Here is a 17,035-nt window from a genome sequence, read left to right as displayed (position 1 = left end):
ATTATTGTCCTTTTCCTTTTTTTTCTATTATTCATTTCATGTTTGTTTTTGGTTGTTTGGGTTGTTTATATGTGAAGACCTTTCTGTGTTTGTAGACATGTATTTGTTGGTTTTAAAGATTAGTTAGACGTTTTGTAAATATCAGGGTGGATGTAAACCGTAAATATCACCGGGTGTAAAAGGGAAGCTGCTGTAATGGTTGACTGATTGTGGAAAAGGGATAAAACTAAATATGCTTGTTATCCAAAACAACTGCAGAAATGGGACAATAAAAGACAAGAGTAAAAGAACAGCGGTGGAACTTGACAGAAATGACCGGGCAGAAGCATTGCAGAAACTTTTGTATTTTTTGCTGCAGTAGTTCATTTCATAAACAAGAAACGTTCTCTTAAACTCTGTCTACTGACTATCTTTAGACTCTTTCATTTTCACCCTTTTAACCATTGATTTCTTCCATTAATTGCCCTTTTTCACACCCTTTGCAGTCATGTTGCTTCCCTTCTCTTGGGATCTTCTCATCTCCTCTCCTGCTGCTCCATTTTTCATGTTTCTTTCCTCCCTCTGACAGAGACAGAAAGCATTTCTCTCCCACTGCTAGCCAGAGACACACACATCCCAGTCTGCTGTCGAGCCACTTGCTGCCCACAGCATCAGGAAGTTCAGGTTAACATTTTAAAGGTGACAGCTTCTCTGTCTGCCTTCACAAGAGTCTTCAATCAGCTCAACCTTAATGAGTTGTATGTGTCTGCACTAAGTCGGTTAGACAATAATTAATGGTGCATTTGGCAGATAAAGAAAGTAGTTTAAACATAAATTATCATGTTTCTGATGTGTAACACAACAGATCTGTCAAGTGGGACATCAACACCAGTTATTCATAGAAGAAAGACAAACCTCTGAACGCTTTAAATCTCTCCAGAAAATCAGCTAACTGACTGAAAAAACATTATTATAGTATTTCTAAAGCTATTTAGAGTGATGCATCATCTTTTACTTATCCAGGATTAGCTGTTTCCTCCTTATCTTTTGACGCTGATGGTCAATCCAAGTATTGTTTCATTTTAATATAAAAGCTTAATTGTTTCTCTTTTACTTGTTTTTGTAAAAAAAAAAAAAAAATTTAAATTAAAAAAAATTTGTCTGTCAATATGTGTTATCGGGTAGCTGTTCAAACATGCAACTGAGGAAATGAGAAGAAAGGATGTGACACAAGGTCACAATGGTCTGTGTGGCTCAACAAAAACATTCTTGTGAAATGTACAAGTCTGTAGCCAAAGAAAGATCTTCAAAAGTCCCCTCACTTCTTCTGATATCGTCCTCTTGCCTTTCTTTGCTGAACCGGCCATGGTGCATAATGGTGTAAAATAGCCAATGTGGTGATATTCAGCTGCTAGCATATGACGCAACAACGGCTCCAGGAATGTAATCAATGACAGTCAGAATAACATAAAAACAAGTCAGAGGCTCAGTTTTAAAAGTATGTAGTGTTGCTTTCACAGTCCTGAAGAATTCCCCTCCCATTTTCCTTGAACTTGTCATTTTTTCACAATATGTTAATATAAGCAGAAGCAGCAGTTTTTATTTATTTAACAACACTGAGGTAATTGATGTACCAACAGCTTTTTGAGACATTAGCAGGTTTAAACTCACTTAAATCATTTGTGTAAAATCACTTCAATATTTGCTTCTGTTGAAATTTTAACAGAAGTTTCACAAAATTAGTCTTTTGTTGAAATATTTAAAAATCATTAAAGTAATTAAACATTCTCCACAGATTATGGCTGGGCGATATGATGATATATATCGTTTGGACAATAAAAAATGTCTATTGTTTCATATGAGGCTCTATCGTTTACGCTACAATAAGGTGCTTTGGTGCAGTATTTTATATCAAGATGCGCTTTACGGCATGCACGCTGCAATATATAAACAAACATGGTGGAGTACAGTAGCAGATGTGTTTCGAAGCAGGATAATTCACTAAACGATGACTTGCCAACCAAAACTAATGAGATTGTTCATAAAAGAGGGGAACTTTCTGTCGCATGGATAGTAACAGGCAACAGACTAGCTCACAGTCCCAACAACAGACTCCGACACAACTAACTCATTTTATCATCTGCACAAGAATCAGGATAAAGAATACAGAATAAAGAATGGTGTCAATGAGCAATAGCAGCAAAAGCAGCATCAAGTGGTGGTGAAAGCTCATTATGAACTCCAGACACAAACACTGCAACAGGAAATTACCTGTGAAACGTCATACGGTCATATTTCCTGCTGTTGCCAAGCATATCTGACAAATAACTGATGACTGACACAAAATTACACAAACAATTTATATTGTGGGCTGCACGGTGGGATGGTGGTTAGCACTGTGGCCTCACAGCAAGGTCACTTGTTCAATTCTCAGCTGGGGGAAGGCTTGGACAGAGGCCTTTCTGTGTTTGCATGTTCTCCCCGTGTATCCAGGTACTCTGGCTTCCTCCCACCGTCCAAAGACATGCATGTTAGGTTAATTGGTTACTCTAAATTACCCATAGGAGTGAGTGTGTGCATGAATGGTTGTTTGTCTCTGTGTGGCCGGGGTGTACCCCGCCTTTTGCCCAAAAGACTGCTGGGATAGGCTCCAGCTTCCCCGTGATCCTTCATCGGATTACGCGGTTAGGATAATGAATGAATTTTATATCGTTATGAGCTATATCAGGACATGAAATTTTGGTCATATCGCCCAGCCCAACCAAAGACAAGCGCTTCATGTGCCAAAACATAACCAGGGTCTTGGGATATGTGAAAAACCTTTCTAGTAAGTCATGGCCAAGATTCACCCATCCACACATTTATATTATGTAATGTAGCATAAATTGCACCTGAAGCTTCAACTAGCTCCAGTGGCTAATGCACAGCGTGTCTGTTCAAACGGGCTTGGAGCTTGTTGAGTGAGTGAAAGGGTAAAAGCTGGGTTATGGCCCAGAGGTACCAGCTACAGCCCTGCCGAATCAGCACAAAGCCCCTCTCCCTGCCTCAGTCTCTTTGTTGAGAGGCTGACCAAAGTGTGGAGCACGCTCAGAGGATTCACCACGTCAGGGAGCTTCCAAGCGGATGCACATGGACATCCTATTATGTTACCAAGCAAGGTGCCGAGGGACATGGAGTGCACACATCTCTATGTGCTACATGTAAGCAAAGCTGTGAGTGTGAGCTCACTAGTGCATCTCCAGTTCAGCCTCGATAAGTCTGATTCTGTACACGTTTAAAGGCTCTAGAAGTTGGAGGGTGAGGCAGAATGATGATTACATTTCTGAAGCATCTGAATGCACTAATGGTCTGCAGCTTTCATCTGTAATGAAGAAGGGAGGGTCAAATCCAGCAGTGCAGCCTGTTATTTCAGATGAGTATCACAGGATCAAAGGTTTTTCTCTCACTCTCACTGCCTGCATCCCTGCGCTTAACCTGAGGCATCCTCAGGTCACCTCTGCCCCATCCACACCCTGGTAAAACTGCAGAGAAGCTGTCAAAGGCCCTTAAACTCTTAAACTTTCCCCTTTTGCTGAAGTATGGTGTTGTTTACTGACAGACCGAACAGACTGAGGCTCATGAAAATGATCTGCAGCCCTGCAGCTTGCTCGCTGACCTCTGACATCACTTCCAATGAAAGTGATATCAGGATTGCCGTTGTGTAAGCTCTTACAGAAACACCACATGCGCACCAAATGTACATGCACATGTAAACAATATGTGCAAACATATGGCTTTGGACCGTTTTCATGTTATGTGAAAACATCTGAAGCACATGTAAACCACACGTAGTTCATATCTACAAACACATGGGTTTAAAACTTTTTTATGTGATCCATGTGGGAACCAATGCTGTTTTTTTCTGTAAGGGAGCTCTAACTGTTTTCTGTTTCACAGATTATAACCTTCTCCGCCTCTGATGAGGCTATAAGAAATACTCTCCCATCTCTGAAGACCACTCTCTGCTTTTTTCCTTGTCTGTAATTATCTTTCCTGGTTCAATAAGTAAATCACAGAATGATTACGTATTTTACAGAGAGACTGGACTTTACTTTGGGATTTGGAGGAATTTCCCTGAAGAGTTACTTGCAGTGGCTTTTCAAGCTATTTTAAGACTGTATATCACTTCAGTGACAATTCATACAATGGTGGTGTGTGTGTGTGTACGAATCAACGTGTTATTGGGGATCTTCCACTTACCTCATGCTATGGCTCATGTATCTGCAGCTGGGAAGTGTTTGCGGAGGTATTCTCTGGAGCGAATGTCGGCCTGATGAGAATGAAAGAAGAAAAGAAGAAAACAGGCCCGATTTAACGTTTTACCTAAAGCTCTCGTTGAACATGTCTTCCTTTTAAATGAACATATTTTACATATCTACAAATAAATCTGGTACATTAATGTCAAATTAAACCATAATAACCCAAGACAAGAAAAAAAAAAGATTAGATAAGTGGTTTAATATGAGGTCTTTATTTGTCCCTTTATCAAAATGTAAAATAAAATAAAAAAAATCTGGGATACTTTGGGATATTTACCATTGATTACCATAGGTCAAAGTTTTTACAGTGTAATCTGCCTTCTGGTGTCCATTAAGGGGCACAAGACAAAAATCAGATTGGGTTCCACAGGATTTTGAACAAAGTTTTTTACCATGAAGAATCCAAAATGTCTCAGAAACTGCACCATATTTGTGGGTTCTTAAGGGTGACAATGGTCATGTACCAGTACTGACAACAATCTCATCTTGATCTTTGAAGGATAAAAAAATTAATATATTGGTGAATATGTGATTTGATCTTTGTTCATCAAGTAATAAGATTTTTTTTTTATCCTACTTCCTGGTTTGAGTATGGCTCAACTGTTTAAACAAGAGTCTGATCTAAATGAATATTTGGGGAAAAATGTAAAAAGTGGAAGAAAAGTTAATATAGCTCAGTCAGTTTCTGATTTTCTTTTCTTCCTAATAGCCTCAAAGAGATGCTATCAATACTTTTTGATTGAACGTTCGTTCGTTGATTCATTATCTGAACCGCTTAGTCTATTGAAGGGTCGTGGGGAAGCTAGAGTCTATCAAAGCTGTCTTTGGGCAAAAGGCGGGATACACCCTGGACTGGTCGCCAGTCCATCGCAAGGCTTGATTAAACATAACTTTTTTCACTTCATATGAGATATTGACAAGACAGGATTGGAGTGTAAATAGAATAGAAATCCTTTTGTGTTAATAAAAATACAGCTGCTATAGCAGATTAATTCACCTAGAGAGCACAGACTTCTGCCAAACCATCTCTCCCTTGAAAAAAACCAAAAGACCCAACAGCCCACCCAGTTACCAAACCTTTGCTTATACTGTTAAGTACCTCAAGCAAATATCACAATCTAGTTCCATTATCAGGACAGATGCTTCATCTTACATAGAATCCTTAACCAGAGAAACACAGACACCAAGAAGATGTAAAAGGCCATAACAGTCTTTAACTTTCTGAAGTTATTGAAGTGTGAGTTAGCGGAAAAAAAACAAACAAAAAAAAACCCTGGTCTGTGTCCAGTTAGGGTGAAGGCAACAAAGACATCAGGTTTCTTCAGCAGAGAGGCCAACCCATTGGCTGGATTTATTATTTCCTTATTTTCTAATCAAATAAAGACACAAACATGTAGGAAATAATGTTTAAAGGGACGACTGTAAAGATGGCTTTCTGTAACAGCTACAAAGTTCAAGATGAGATTGTTCTACATGCAGAATCACAGGAAGCTGCAAAGTGACGTCCGTTTTTATTTAATGCATGAATGAGTCCGAGTGTTTTTATATAAAGCACATAAGCTTTAAAGCTATAGTAGGTAATCTTTCTCAGAGACATTTTTTTTTACTCTGGCTGAACTGGCTCCTCATCCTGATAGTAGTCAATACATTTTGTAATCATGAAGAATAAGAAATATAGTTAGACCCCTCAGTTTACTGTAAATCTGTAAAAATTCTGACCAATCAAAACGTTCGAACCAAAATGGAGTTGTTCATTTCTAATATTTCGTGAACTTCTTCTCCCAGCTCCCCTCCTCCCCCTCCAGCAGTGCATACCTGATAGCCACACCCTGCATATGAATAGCGTGTCAGGATGAAAATACAAAGTAGTGAAGAAGAAACTCGGAAGGCAAACATGGCTGAGAAAATGCAGGAAGGATTTCCCCGACACGGCTCAGTTTATTTGCCTCCTCCCGCTAAACAGCCGAGCAAGAAAAAATTGTTGGTGGAAAAAGCTGCAAATTAAAAAAAAGCCTTGGATCACGCAAGGAGCAAAACCAGAGGGGGAGGAGCCAAGACAGGGTGCCACTTTCACATCTTGCCAGCTGCCCATCATTACTTACCCCAGTTTTAAGCTTTAAATGTACTAATGTGCTGAAAGGTTATTGGGGCAAGGCAATGCTTAAGTCTGAGTTTTTAGTATGATTAAGGTTTAAATGTCTCTTTTCAGCATGAATATACTGCCATGATATTTCCAAGTTCAACTGCTTCAGTTACTCAGTTAAAGCACCAATTATATTCATGATCTCACTGATAATTTAGTGAAATTTCATTGCCAGGGGGCAAATTGCTCTGGAAGGAAAGAAGATTTTTAGTAATGGTTTAAACCAATTTGAAGTGTCTGTTTGAAAATATAGATAAGAAGCCACACCAAAGGCTTGATCGGATAAAGTAATTACTAATATTATAGTAAAGCAGCCAACATCAGATAACATAATAAACAAATCAAACACAAAGGCAACATGAGCAGACTTTCTGAACTTTCCATTCCCCACAAACAATTTCTACTCAATCTCTGTAAAACAATCCTAAAAATCAGATCAGCCCTTCCACTCAGCCAGATTGGGTAAAAAGAAAAGTCAAATTGGTCAACATTTATACACATTAAATTAAAGAACAAAATAGCCAGAAGGTTTGTTTTCATCTTCTCTTGTTTCATAAGCTGGCTAGGTTACCATGGTAGTTATGTTCAGAGTTTATCCAAATGGGTTAAACCATCCATTCACAACTTCTCTTCCTGATGGGTTCTGTCAGACATCACAATATTTTATAATTCAGACAACAAATAACTTCTTATAGCACCAAAATGGAAACAGCATCCTCCAATCACAAACATAAAGTCCTACTCAGAAAACTAAACAATAAAATAAGTAAATAGGATGAAAGCAGAAAGGGGAACAAGCTGACGTGTTTTTAGAAAAAGGTTGGCTTTGTTAACCTTGATGTTGTAACACTGGCAAAATTAATATAGTGATCGTCTTCATATTTCCATATTTGTAATTTATTATATCTCTTATTTTTCATTTGGATTGTATTAATTTTATATCAAATCAGTTGCTGTCAATTGGTCTGAGAAACAGCAGGTAAACAGATGCATACTTTTGGGTTTGCGGGAGATTTTGGTGCATGAATCCCCCTGATACACACACACACACACACACACACACACACACACACACACACACACACAGACACAAGCAAAATAAAGGCTTTGGTCTGGTGGTATGGGGTTGGTTTTTATCCTCCAGTTCCTCCAAAGGCCTTAAAGCCCTGCAGCTATACCCACATGCACCACTCCCTCGTTCTTTCTATCCTTTTCCAAATCATTCTCATAATTCTCTTTCTCCCTGGAATTCACCTTCCCCAGTTTTTTTTCCCGCAAACCAAATCCTTTTATGACTCTATTCAAACCTTGTCCTGCTCATCTCCTTCTTCCCATCTTTCTTGTCATATCAACCCCACGGCTACTCTTATGTTTCTCTTCAACTCTCCTCCCGTCTCCCCGTGGAGCTCCACAGTCCAGTGACTACAGCTCCACAATGTCAGACAGGCATAAATTACCATTCAGACAGCCTCAGGGCTTGAAGGTGTGCTCCGCGATATAAATCAGTCACATCCTCTTGGCACGTTGAGAAAAGTTACGCAAGCCAACTGGTAGCTGGCACAAGTGGAGCTCCGGTGTCCTCACTGATGTTCGGGGGGGATCACTTTGCTTGAGTGACTGTTCTACAGCTGTGTGAGCTCCTCTTCCTCTCAGTTTTTCTAAAAACTTGTCTATTCCCTGTAAATTGCACTGAACACGCTGTGTTGCGTTGCTGCCAGTATCAAGTCAACAAGAAGCTCTGGAGAGAATCTGGCTTTAGAACGAAACAAACAGGAAAGGATGTGTGCACCGCAGCTATCAAGTGAGCCTGACATGACATTTATCAAGATTTAATCTGTCAAAAGTTTGTTTTTAAATCCATAAAATGTCACAAAATCAGAAAAAAAAACCACCCATCAGTTTCCAAAATCTCAAGATGATGCGGTCTGAACCCAAGCTGATGTTCAACTCAGATATAGATTTAAAGAAAAACTATCTACTGCTTGCTCACATCTCCATGCGTGTTATGAAGGCAGCCATGTCACAATGAAGCAGCTGCTGTGTAACTGGTTGACTTATTGATGGAGCCGGACCTGATGAATGAGGGGGAGAAAAAACACTGGCATACAGACACACCAACAGTTTTATGTTTAGAGTGTGTGAAAGTGACGGAATCTGTCATGATGTGTGTTTTGTATCTTAGTTCTGGTTTCCCGTTTTAGTTTGTAGTTTTTCTTGTTTAATTCTCTCATGTCTGGTTTCCTGTTCCATTAGTTCACCTGGTGTCGTTTAGTTCATTCACTTCACCTGTGTCTCGGTTAGTTCCTGTGGATTTACACCCCGTTGGTTTCTGTTCCTCGTTGCTAGTTCATTTTGTTAGCTTCCTGCGCTCCTGTGTCAAGTCTTTTGGATTAAACATTTAGATTCAGCAATCCTACCTCCAGTCCTGTATTTGGGTCCACATGTCCAGCACCACTCATCGTGACAGAATCAGAGAAGTGGGATGCTGATGTGCACATCTGTGCACCGATGCTAAATAAGTAACAACTGTCCACCTGCAGAATTTAAAGTTAAATTATCAAATTCATCACAACAGTGTCTTTTTGAGATGATAAGTTTTACAAAATAATGAAGGTTTTGTCATGGCCGCCTGGTTAATAACACCTACTGGACTCACCTGGAGGATTCATCAGATGCAGCACTTCCTCACTAGAGAATTGCATTTTAAAATGATGCCACAGCAGGTGGAAATTTGCTTTACCATCTGCAAAGGGTACAGCAGACTATGTAATGATCATTTATTTTATGGCATCCTCTTTAGCCATGACACTGCAAGGATGTGCATCCTGACACTCTCATGGGACCAGACTGCAGGTTGCTGTCCAAGTTCAGGACGAATAATGACAAATTTGAGAATAAAGCTGTTTTTACATCATTTGAAGCTCATCATGTGGTATAAATAACACATTTGAAACTGAAAAATGGAAAATGGCTTCAGTGCACATCTTGATTGTTATAGCTTTTTTTATTTCACTCACCTTTTTGTCAATATGCTTATTTGTCCTCGTCTGTCCTTCAATGGGCATTTATTGAGCATTTACCAATGTAAAGTAGAACCAGCTGAGCCGTCCTTTCAACTTAGGAGAGGTTGCTCTTCACCAGTCTAAGAAGTAAGATACAGACAAGTCTGCTCTCAACATGTTCATGAGTTCATGGGTTTTTGTAAAAAGAACTTTGAGAAAAAGACTTTTTAAGTACAACTTAAACACAAATTTATGAAGATTCATAAGAAGATGTTGGTGAATGAGGCCAACTGTGTTTATGTGTAGCTGCACACTGGGGAACACTGACAGAAAGGTGACAACCAATTCACATTCATACACCAGCGCCGATGCCGACACTGGAAGGGAGTCTTGACTGGCTTGACTGGAGCAGCAGGTTTCCTACTACCAACCTTCCAGTCATTGGACCATTTTTGACAACAACTACAGTTTCAGAGAATTAGGTACCTAAATGTACCTGTAGAGATATAAAGCACTTAAATGTACAGCTGTTGTACTCTCGGCAGTACAGTTTGTACCTGATTAGGACCAGACCAGTTTAAGTAACTTTTACAGTAAACTTTACAGTTCAGGGTACACCAGTTTGACGGTACCACCCTAGTAACAATCCTAATACCCATAAAGGTACATTTATGAACTATGTTTTTTCAGAGAGTAGTTATATTAAAAAAGGGGAAATTATAGGTTTAGAAAATAAATTTATGAACTACTGAATACATGCACAGTGGCATAGTGGTTCATGAAGGATTCTTTCTGCTCAGTGAGGAGACCAGATTCCTCCTGTTGCCACTGGTGCTGTTGGTCTTAAAAGTCCTGTTGTGTTCTCTTCAGAGAAGCTTTAATCTCTGATGTTTCCTCCACTTTCTGGACCAAGCAGGTCTCAGCTCTGGCTGTCCTGGTCCTCAAAGAACTGCTTCCAGCTTGCTGATTCTACCGGAGACACTGAATGCTTGATGGTGCTCAGGTTAACCGGGTTACCCCTACATCTTATTAAGGAGCTCATTATTCTCTAAAGTGCTGAGATCTGTTAGTCCTAACCCCAAATTTCCAGCTCATAAGTGTGCACTGCGTTCCGGCTGCACCGCATTTTTGTTCTGAACTCTACATTATGGCAATTCACACCGGGAGCCTATCAGACACAGGGCATCCACTGTGCAGTGTGCATCCTTCATCAGCAAAATCACACGTTCTTTGAATAGGTATATCACTTTACTGTTCTTTCCAAGCATATTGCCTAGTAGAATGGGGAGAGCACATAGAAAAGAGAATACTTATTGTGAACTTCAGTCAGCAGTCTCGGAGGCAAACATCATGGGAAGCACACAGAAGAGGCAAACAACTGGACATATAGTTGTCAACCTTTATTTTCCATACTCAAAGAACCAACCCGACTGATTAAAACTGCCTGCTTATATAACCAAGCTTAACTGGAAAATACCATTCCCCCAGGTTCCCAAAACAGCTATATACACAGAAAACACAAAGATATTTACATTAACATTTTAACAGAAACTATACATATATTTACATAGCTCTAACCACCCCAACAATCATACTTAAATTATCCAGCCCCTGATTAACCCCACTCTAAAAATCCATTCTCCACAAAATCCCCCTTCATTTACTCCACTGCTTCAGTTCCCTCCCCCGGAACCATTAGAAGGCGCCTGAACACCTGTGGTGTCTTTTCTCCATTACTCAGTCCTGGAAAGCACAGACAATCAGAGGTAAGTAAAACATCAGTTTCTTGCACATCCTTTAGGAGCCTTAAACCTACTTTACCCATTACTCCAGTCTTACTACTTGTCCTACCAGTATAAACATATTAAAGCAATTTAACCAGTTACCCAAATGTTTGCTGCCGTTAATCCATAAACCACAGTAGAGTCACAACATCTCATTGTGACACTTATATGTAAAAAACTATGTGAAACACACCACATTCCCAAAACTGCTGAAATCTCGGTACCCCACTTCTCCTTTCTGCTGTTGTCCTTGTAAAAAGGATGTGTGGTGTTGTATAAAATTGTCATTTTTCACTTCCATGTTAAACATCTCATCATACATGATGGGGAAAAAAAAAAACACTCAAGTCCCCTGACCTAACTTATTTCACTGGTAAGGATGTAATGTTTACAGAGTTCAGTGGTCGCAAACTTGCACGCAGGACTTTATTTAGAAATTTACCAGATGTTTTGGTCCATCACAAAGATACCTGGCATATATATTTAGCAGGGAGCCGCGACAAGACCCTTCTGGGATATATTGGATCGCAATACACATGCCCGGTTAAAATTGGCCTTTTGCATCAAAGGTTTTGATGGAAGTGCTGCGTTGGGATCATGACTAAACTCTGGATTAGACTGATCTGGTCCGTTCAGCAGACTACTCTGTAGCTGTGTTGGAAAGCAGAGCTTTCACACCTTTATGCAGACCTGCAGCAGACTGTTGATAGGGACTCAAATCGGCGTCATGATTAACTGATCAGGTTACCTTGTAGCAAATGTTTTCACAATAGAAGCACATTTACTGTGAAATAAGTTCAAATAAACACACACTATTATAATATATATGGCCATTTAATTAATATTTTTCAATTTATTTAAGAAAAAATGTAAATTCCCAAACATTTTAGATAATTGACATTAGCAAAATTACATCAATTATTGGTTATAAATGTCAGTTTTGATTAATTTTGCATTGTTTTTCCAGCCCTGCTGTTCAAAAGCGGCATATAGGGGGAAAGGGATCAATCTAGGCAGGAGGCGTTTTGCTGTGGTTGGAAACACTTGAAATGAAAGACCAACAGGAACGCTGGACTCTGAATTAGGATGGTAGGAGGTTTTTGCCAATTTTGTAAACACTACAAGACATACAGAAATAACCATAGCCAACTATTCTTGATGGAGATCCAGATTTTGTCAGGGTGGAACCTGCATTGGCATACAAATACCACTGAGAGGCTATCAAACTGTTGATTCAACACCTTGGTACTGACTGAAACATGTCTTTAAAACGTAAAAAAATATTTCTGAATCATAAAATATCAGCAAGACTAATTACTACTGCCTCACTAACATGTTAAAGTGACAAGAGGGAAACCGCTGGATCAGTCTGCTCATATCCAAACCTCACACATGTTCGTACCGAAGCATACATTAGACCCCTTGCCTTCAGATTTCAAAACTTCAGACAAAGACGTCAAAATAAGTTTTATGAGAGCATCATTGTTTTCTTAGCTTCTGTGCAAAACAAGACTGAAGCTGAAGTGAAGAGAAAACAGGAAGGGAGAAATGCACCTTCTGACATTTTCAGCAGCTCGAAACAAAAATGATGTAAAATCAAAGTGAAATTAAAGTCCAACAATAAAATATATTTTAAACCTTTCACAGAACTCATAAGTTGCTTTACAGAAAAGCATCTGCTCAGTGACTGTAGACTAGAACAGAATAGAATAGGATTAAAACTTAGCACTCCTCTACCACCATCTACACAAGCCCCAAATGGAGACTTCAGTTGTGTCAGATCCAGTAAGGTTTCCCACAGACTGGAAACTGTTGAAAGCTCGTAGTCCCTGACTGACGGCATGTTTTCAGTCCTGAAGAAAACTAAGAAAAGTTCACTTTAATCAGTGACTGAGCAAGCTGAAGACTGCATGAGGAGAGGGAGCAGCAGTCTTTAGGCTGCAGAGGAAATGAAGAAAACAACGGTCTAAAAGCAGATGAATTAAAGTAAATAGTGTGAACTCAAGTCCACTTAAAATCTGGGGGTCTCAGTCTGCTTTCAAGTGAATCCTGGTAAGGTTAGCATTCATTGTGCTTACAATCCCCTTCACACCACCGCCCAATCGTTTAATACGGCTGGTTAAAATGGTGTTTTTTTATTCCTGTCTGTTCCACAGATGAATTTTTTTTTTTTTTTTTTTTTTTTTTTAGTGTTTTGTGTTAAAGCCTTTAATTAATTGGCTGCAATCAAGGAGTGAAGGGGATTTTAAGCAATATTGTAAAATATTCTCTTATAAGAATCCCACTGTCTTAAAAAAAAATAAAATAAAATAAACTTTTCACTTCTGGTTAAATGATTTAATCAGTAATACAAACTATTATCCGAAACAAACAGGAAAATAAAATAAGAATCAGGAAATACAAGGGGATCATTACATCTATAAAAGTTCCCCTTGGCAAAATAAATTTGCTCAGCAGAACACAGCATCCAGAACATCAGTCTGCTTGCTTAAATGCTGGACAAGACAAAAAAAAAAAAAAAGATTTAATCAGCATTTAATTTCATTTCATTTAATTAGATTTTAAAGCAACAAGCAGCTTTGCTTACAAGATCCACGTCTTTACTAAAAAGTGTTTTCCTGGTGAGCATTATTAAACCTTTCATGGCATAAAACATTTAAATTTTCCCCAGTAGTTGTTCGATTTATTTGACATTTTAGCCATTTCAACCTTGGATAAACCACTTGTTGATAACTGATGTCCAGTGGAAGAAACTGAATCCATGGAGATTTTCCTAATGACATTTTTTAAGCATTAAATTATAGAAATTCAAAACTGGTCTTATGCTAATATGCAAATGCATTGCTGTCTTCAGCAAACTGACTTAATTCTACATCTCAGTGGGAATGATGATGATAAGCACAATAAGGCAAAACTCAGCATAAACAAGTCAAAGCAAAGAAACTCAAGGAAAATCAAGACCTGGAAGTTTCTAAACTGTGCCTTTTTCCACAAGTTATCTGCAGAACAACCTCGTGTACATCAGGAGAACACAGAAAAGTGAGACGTATTACTCAGTGGTGAGATAACAGACACAGAAAGAAGGAACGCCATGTTGTGAAATCCCTGTAAGGATAATTCTTCATCCTTAGCGAGTCTCTGCGGTCTCAAGTCGGCACGGCTGTATGAGCTGTGTTTGTGCTGCTGCGAAAGTGACAACAATCAGAACCACAGTAGCTCTGCAGGCCTGAATTATGCAGAGAAGCTATGGCGCAGCGGGTGGTGGAGGAGCAGATAGATGGATGGACAGATGAGAGACGACAGAAACTGCACAGCGAAGAAGAAGAAAGTCGGGGAGAGCAGGAAGGTGAGAGAAAGCTGAAGAAATGGGTCTCATTAAAAGCAAGCCACACACACCACAATCACCAATGGTCTAGATTTAGTGGTGACATACCAGACACATGCACTCTGACAGTAAAAAAAACATCACATATATATTTAGTTTTATCCCAGCGGGGAGGAGGTGGAGGTATATTCGTGCATCTGCACCTAACAAAACAAGAAAAAAACTAAAGAAAAAACAATAAAAAATAGAAATCTCCTTATTCACAAATACATTCTGGGCTTCAATAACTGCACACAAAACATGCATCAGCAATTTCTCTCCTTCAGACACCAACACACTGCACCCTCCCTCCTTCTTCTCAATCTCTTTTATTCTATGCATGCAGGCTCCCCGTTGCCCATCACTCACATTGAAATTCCATCTGTTTTTGCAATCTGGGAGCACAGCTGTAGAGCTTTAACATTTACTGTCTCCTTGCCCAGCACAGAGGGGATGTATAGAAGCTCAAAATGGAGATTCTTACCAGGGAAATTGAACACATCCTATGTGCAAAGAGCCCTGCATGACTGTGAAGGATGTTTTTAGCACTGCTGGCATCTCAGGAGGACTGCCTGCATGCAGCCTAAACATCTGCAACACTGGTATACAAGCCAAAATCTCCCAGGAAACAGGTTAAGTACTTCTTTTGCACACCCAGAAATGGTTAAATGAACATTAAATGGGGGAGACTGGGAAGGAAAGGGAACATAATTAGTGACTTCAGATCTGTACAAAGCACTCAGACTGAGGAGGTGTGGAAATGGCCAGAGTCCCATAATGGTCCTCAGAGTCCCATTACAGTGCTTTCCCTTCAGTGTGATGAAGAAAAGAAGGAGGGGTCGGTCGCACTGGCCAGTAATGGTTTTGAACCTGGAAATAATGATGAGTGGAAAATTGTGCACAGCAATCAATGTTATGTTTGGGTCAAAGCTGGGGTTGGTTTTAACCATCGTTCAGGTTGTTCTGTTTATGAAGATGAACAAAAATGAAAGAAAAACAATGTCTCAATCATGAAGACGTTTCATTTGAAAAAAACAACATCTGTACACTGACAGAAATTCTTTTAAATGGTAAACAAATTAGCTAAAATCAAAGCTTTTTAAAACATTCCTTGAAGAGGTGCCATGTTACTTATTTATGATTAATCAGGAGTTCGGATTTTAAGTTTAAGCATAAGGTTAGATTTCATGCACATGGTTCGGTCTACATCGGTCTGTGCACTTCCAGGCAGATCTAAATAAAAGGGAAACCAAGAGAAAAATTTGTGTTGATGTCTGCAGACATCAAGCAAAATACAGAAAAACATGAAGCTACTGAACAACACTCTAGTGTGCCATGTTCAACTCACACATCCACACAAGCACGATGCATTAAAGGACTTTCAACAGCATAGGAAATTTCACAAAACACATCTTATTCTCCATTTTTAGAGTCTGAAACCAAATTGAAAAACTGGAAAATGAATTGTTATCCATTTTTTTTATTTGTGCTCAGAATAAAAAATAAAAAATAAAAAACAAGCCCCTAGATTTACCTGGATTTGTCATGTGACTGCAGAAATTGTTGGCCAACCATTAACTATCAATCCAACTGCTTGTCACCAACAGATACAAGTGGAAAGAAAAGCATTCTCCAACACATCAAATCATTTTGCATTTACGGATTATCTATGAAACAAAGTGAGGAAATAATTCCTGGTGTGTGTGCAGTGAATCTGTTGTGAAGATATTCATGCCTTTTAATGAAGCGAGTGGAGGAAAACAATTTGAAAGGTTAAAAGAACTGTAATGTTGGAGACTTAATTAGAGAACAGCTGGAGATGTTAGCTAAAGTGCTTAAATCGACTTCAGTTTTTGCACGGGATAGTTTGGATATTATCTTTTTCTACTGTTTTGAATAAAAATGCAATTAAATGCATTTTTTCAATCATTATATGAACTTGAGTTTACAATATTAATGTCTGTCAATAATTTAATTGTCATTCACTAATTACCATTTAAACGAAAAACAGCTTTTTGAGGCTACTATTGTTAAGCTATTAAAATGTGATTAATCAAAATTAATTAATTAAAAAGCCTCCATTCAATTGTATCATTTTTATCAAGTTCCAACCCTTAAAAGAATACAACCATAAAATGTTTCCTTGTGAAACGTTAACATTTACTGCCCAATGTGTCTGTTTAGAGGATGATACTGAAAAACAAGATAAACTATGAATTTATCTTTGCAGGATAGAAGCTTCATCAAAAAGGACACTGTCCCACTTTACTGCAGCTGCTTTTATTACATATATTTTGTAGATATTTTCCACAGAGGCAGGTGTCTGGCCAACTAATTACCAGTAAAGCAATCTGACAGGAAACCAGTAAGTTTGTCAAGGAACATTAGCTAGAAGAAAATTAAGTATCCGTTCTACTGCTGTGTATTAGAGCTCTTACCTGCCTGCTGGGGAGGAAGGACAAAAG

General features: G+C 38.9%; 1 protein-coding gene across 1 annotated transcript in view; it reads right to left on the bottom strand.

Annotated features, from left to right (window-relative positions):
• The window catches only part of LOC306775015 (endonuclease V-like), a gene marked incomplete at its 5' end in the record, with an annotated part of 101,689 nt that overhangs the window by 49,289 nt on the left and 35,365 nt on the right, over positions 1-17,035 (bottom strand). Inside the window, one exon of the mRNA XM_079265221.1 lies at positions 4,219-4,288. Coding sequence (XP_079121347.1) covers positions 4,232-4,288 — 57 coding nt within the window. The 3' untranslated portion in view covers positions 4,219-4,231. The remainder of the gene's footprint in view (positions 1-4,218; positions 4,289-17,035) is intronic.

This window comes from Telmatherina bonti (assembly GCF_933228915.1).
Source record: "Telmatherina bonti genome assembly, chromosome: 3".
Taxonomy (NCBI): Eukaryota; Metazoa; Chordata; class Actinopteri; order Atheriniformes; family Telmatherinidae; genus Telmatherina; species Telmatherina bonti.
Note: the sequence above shows the minus strand (reverse complement) of the source record. Positions and strands in the feature narration are given on the sequence as shown.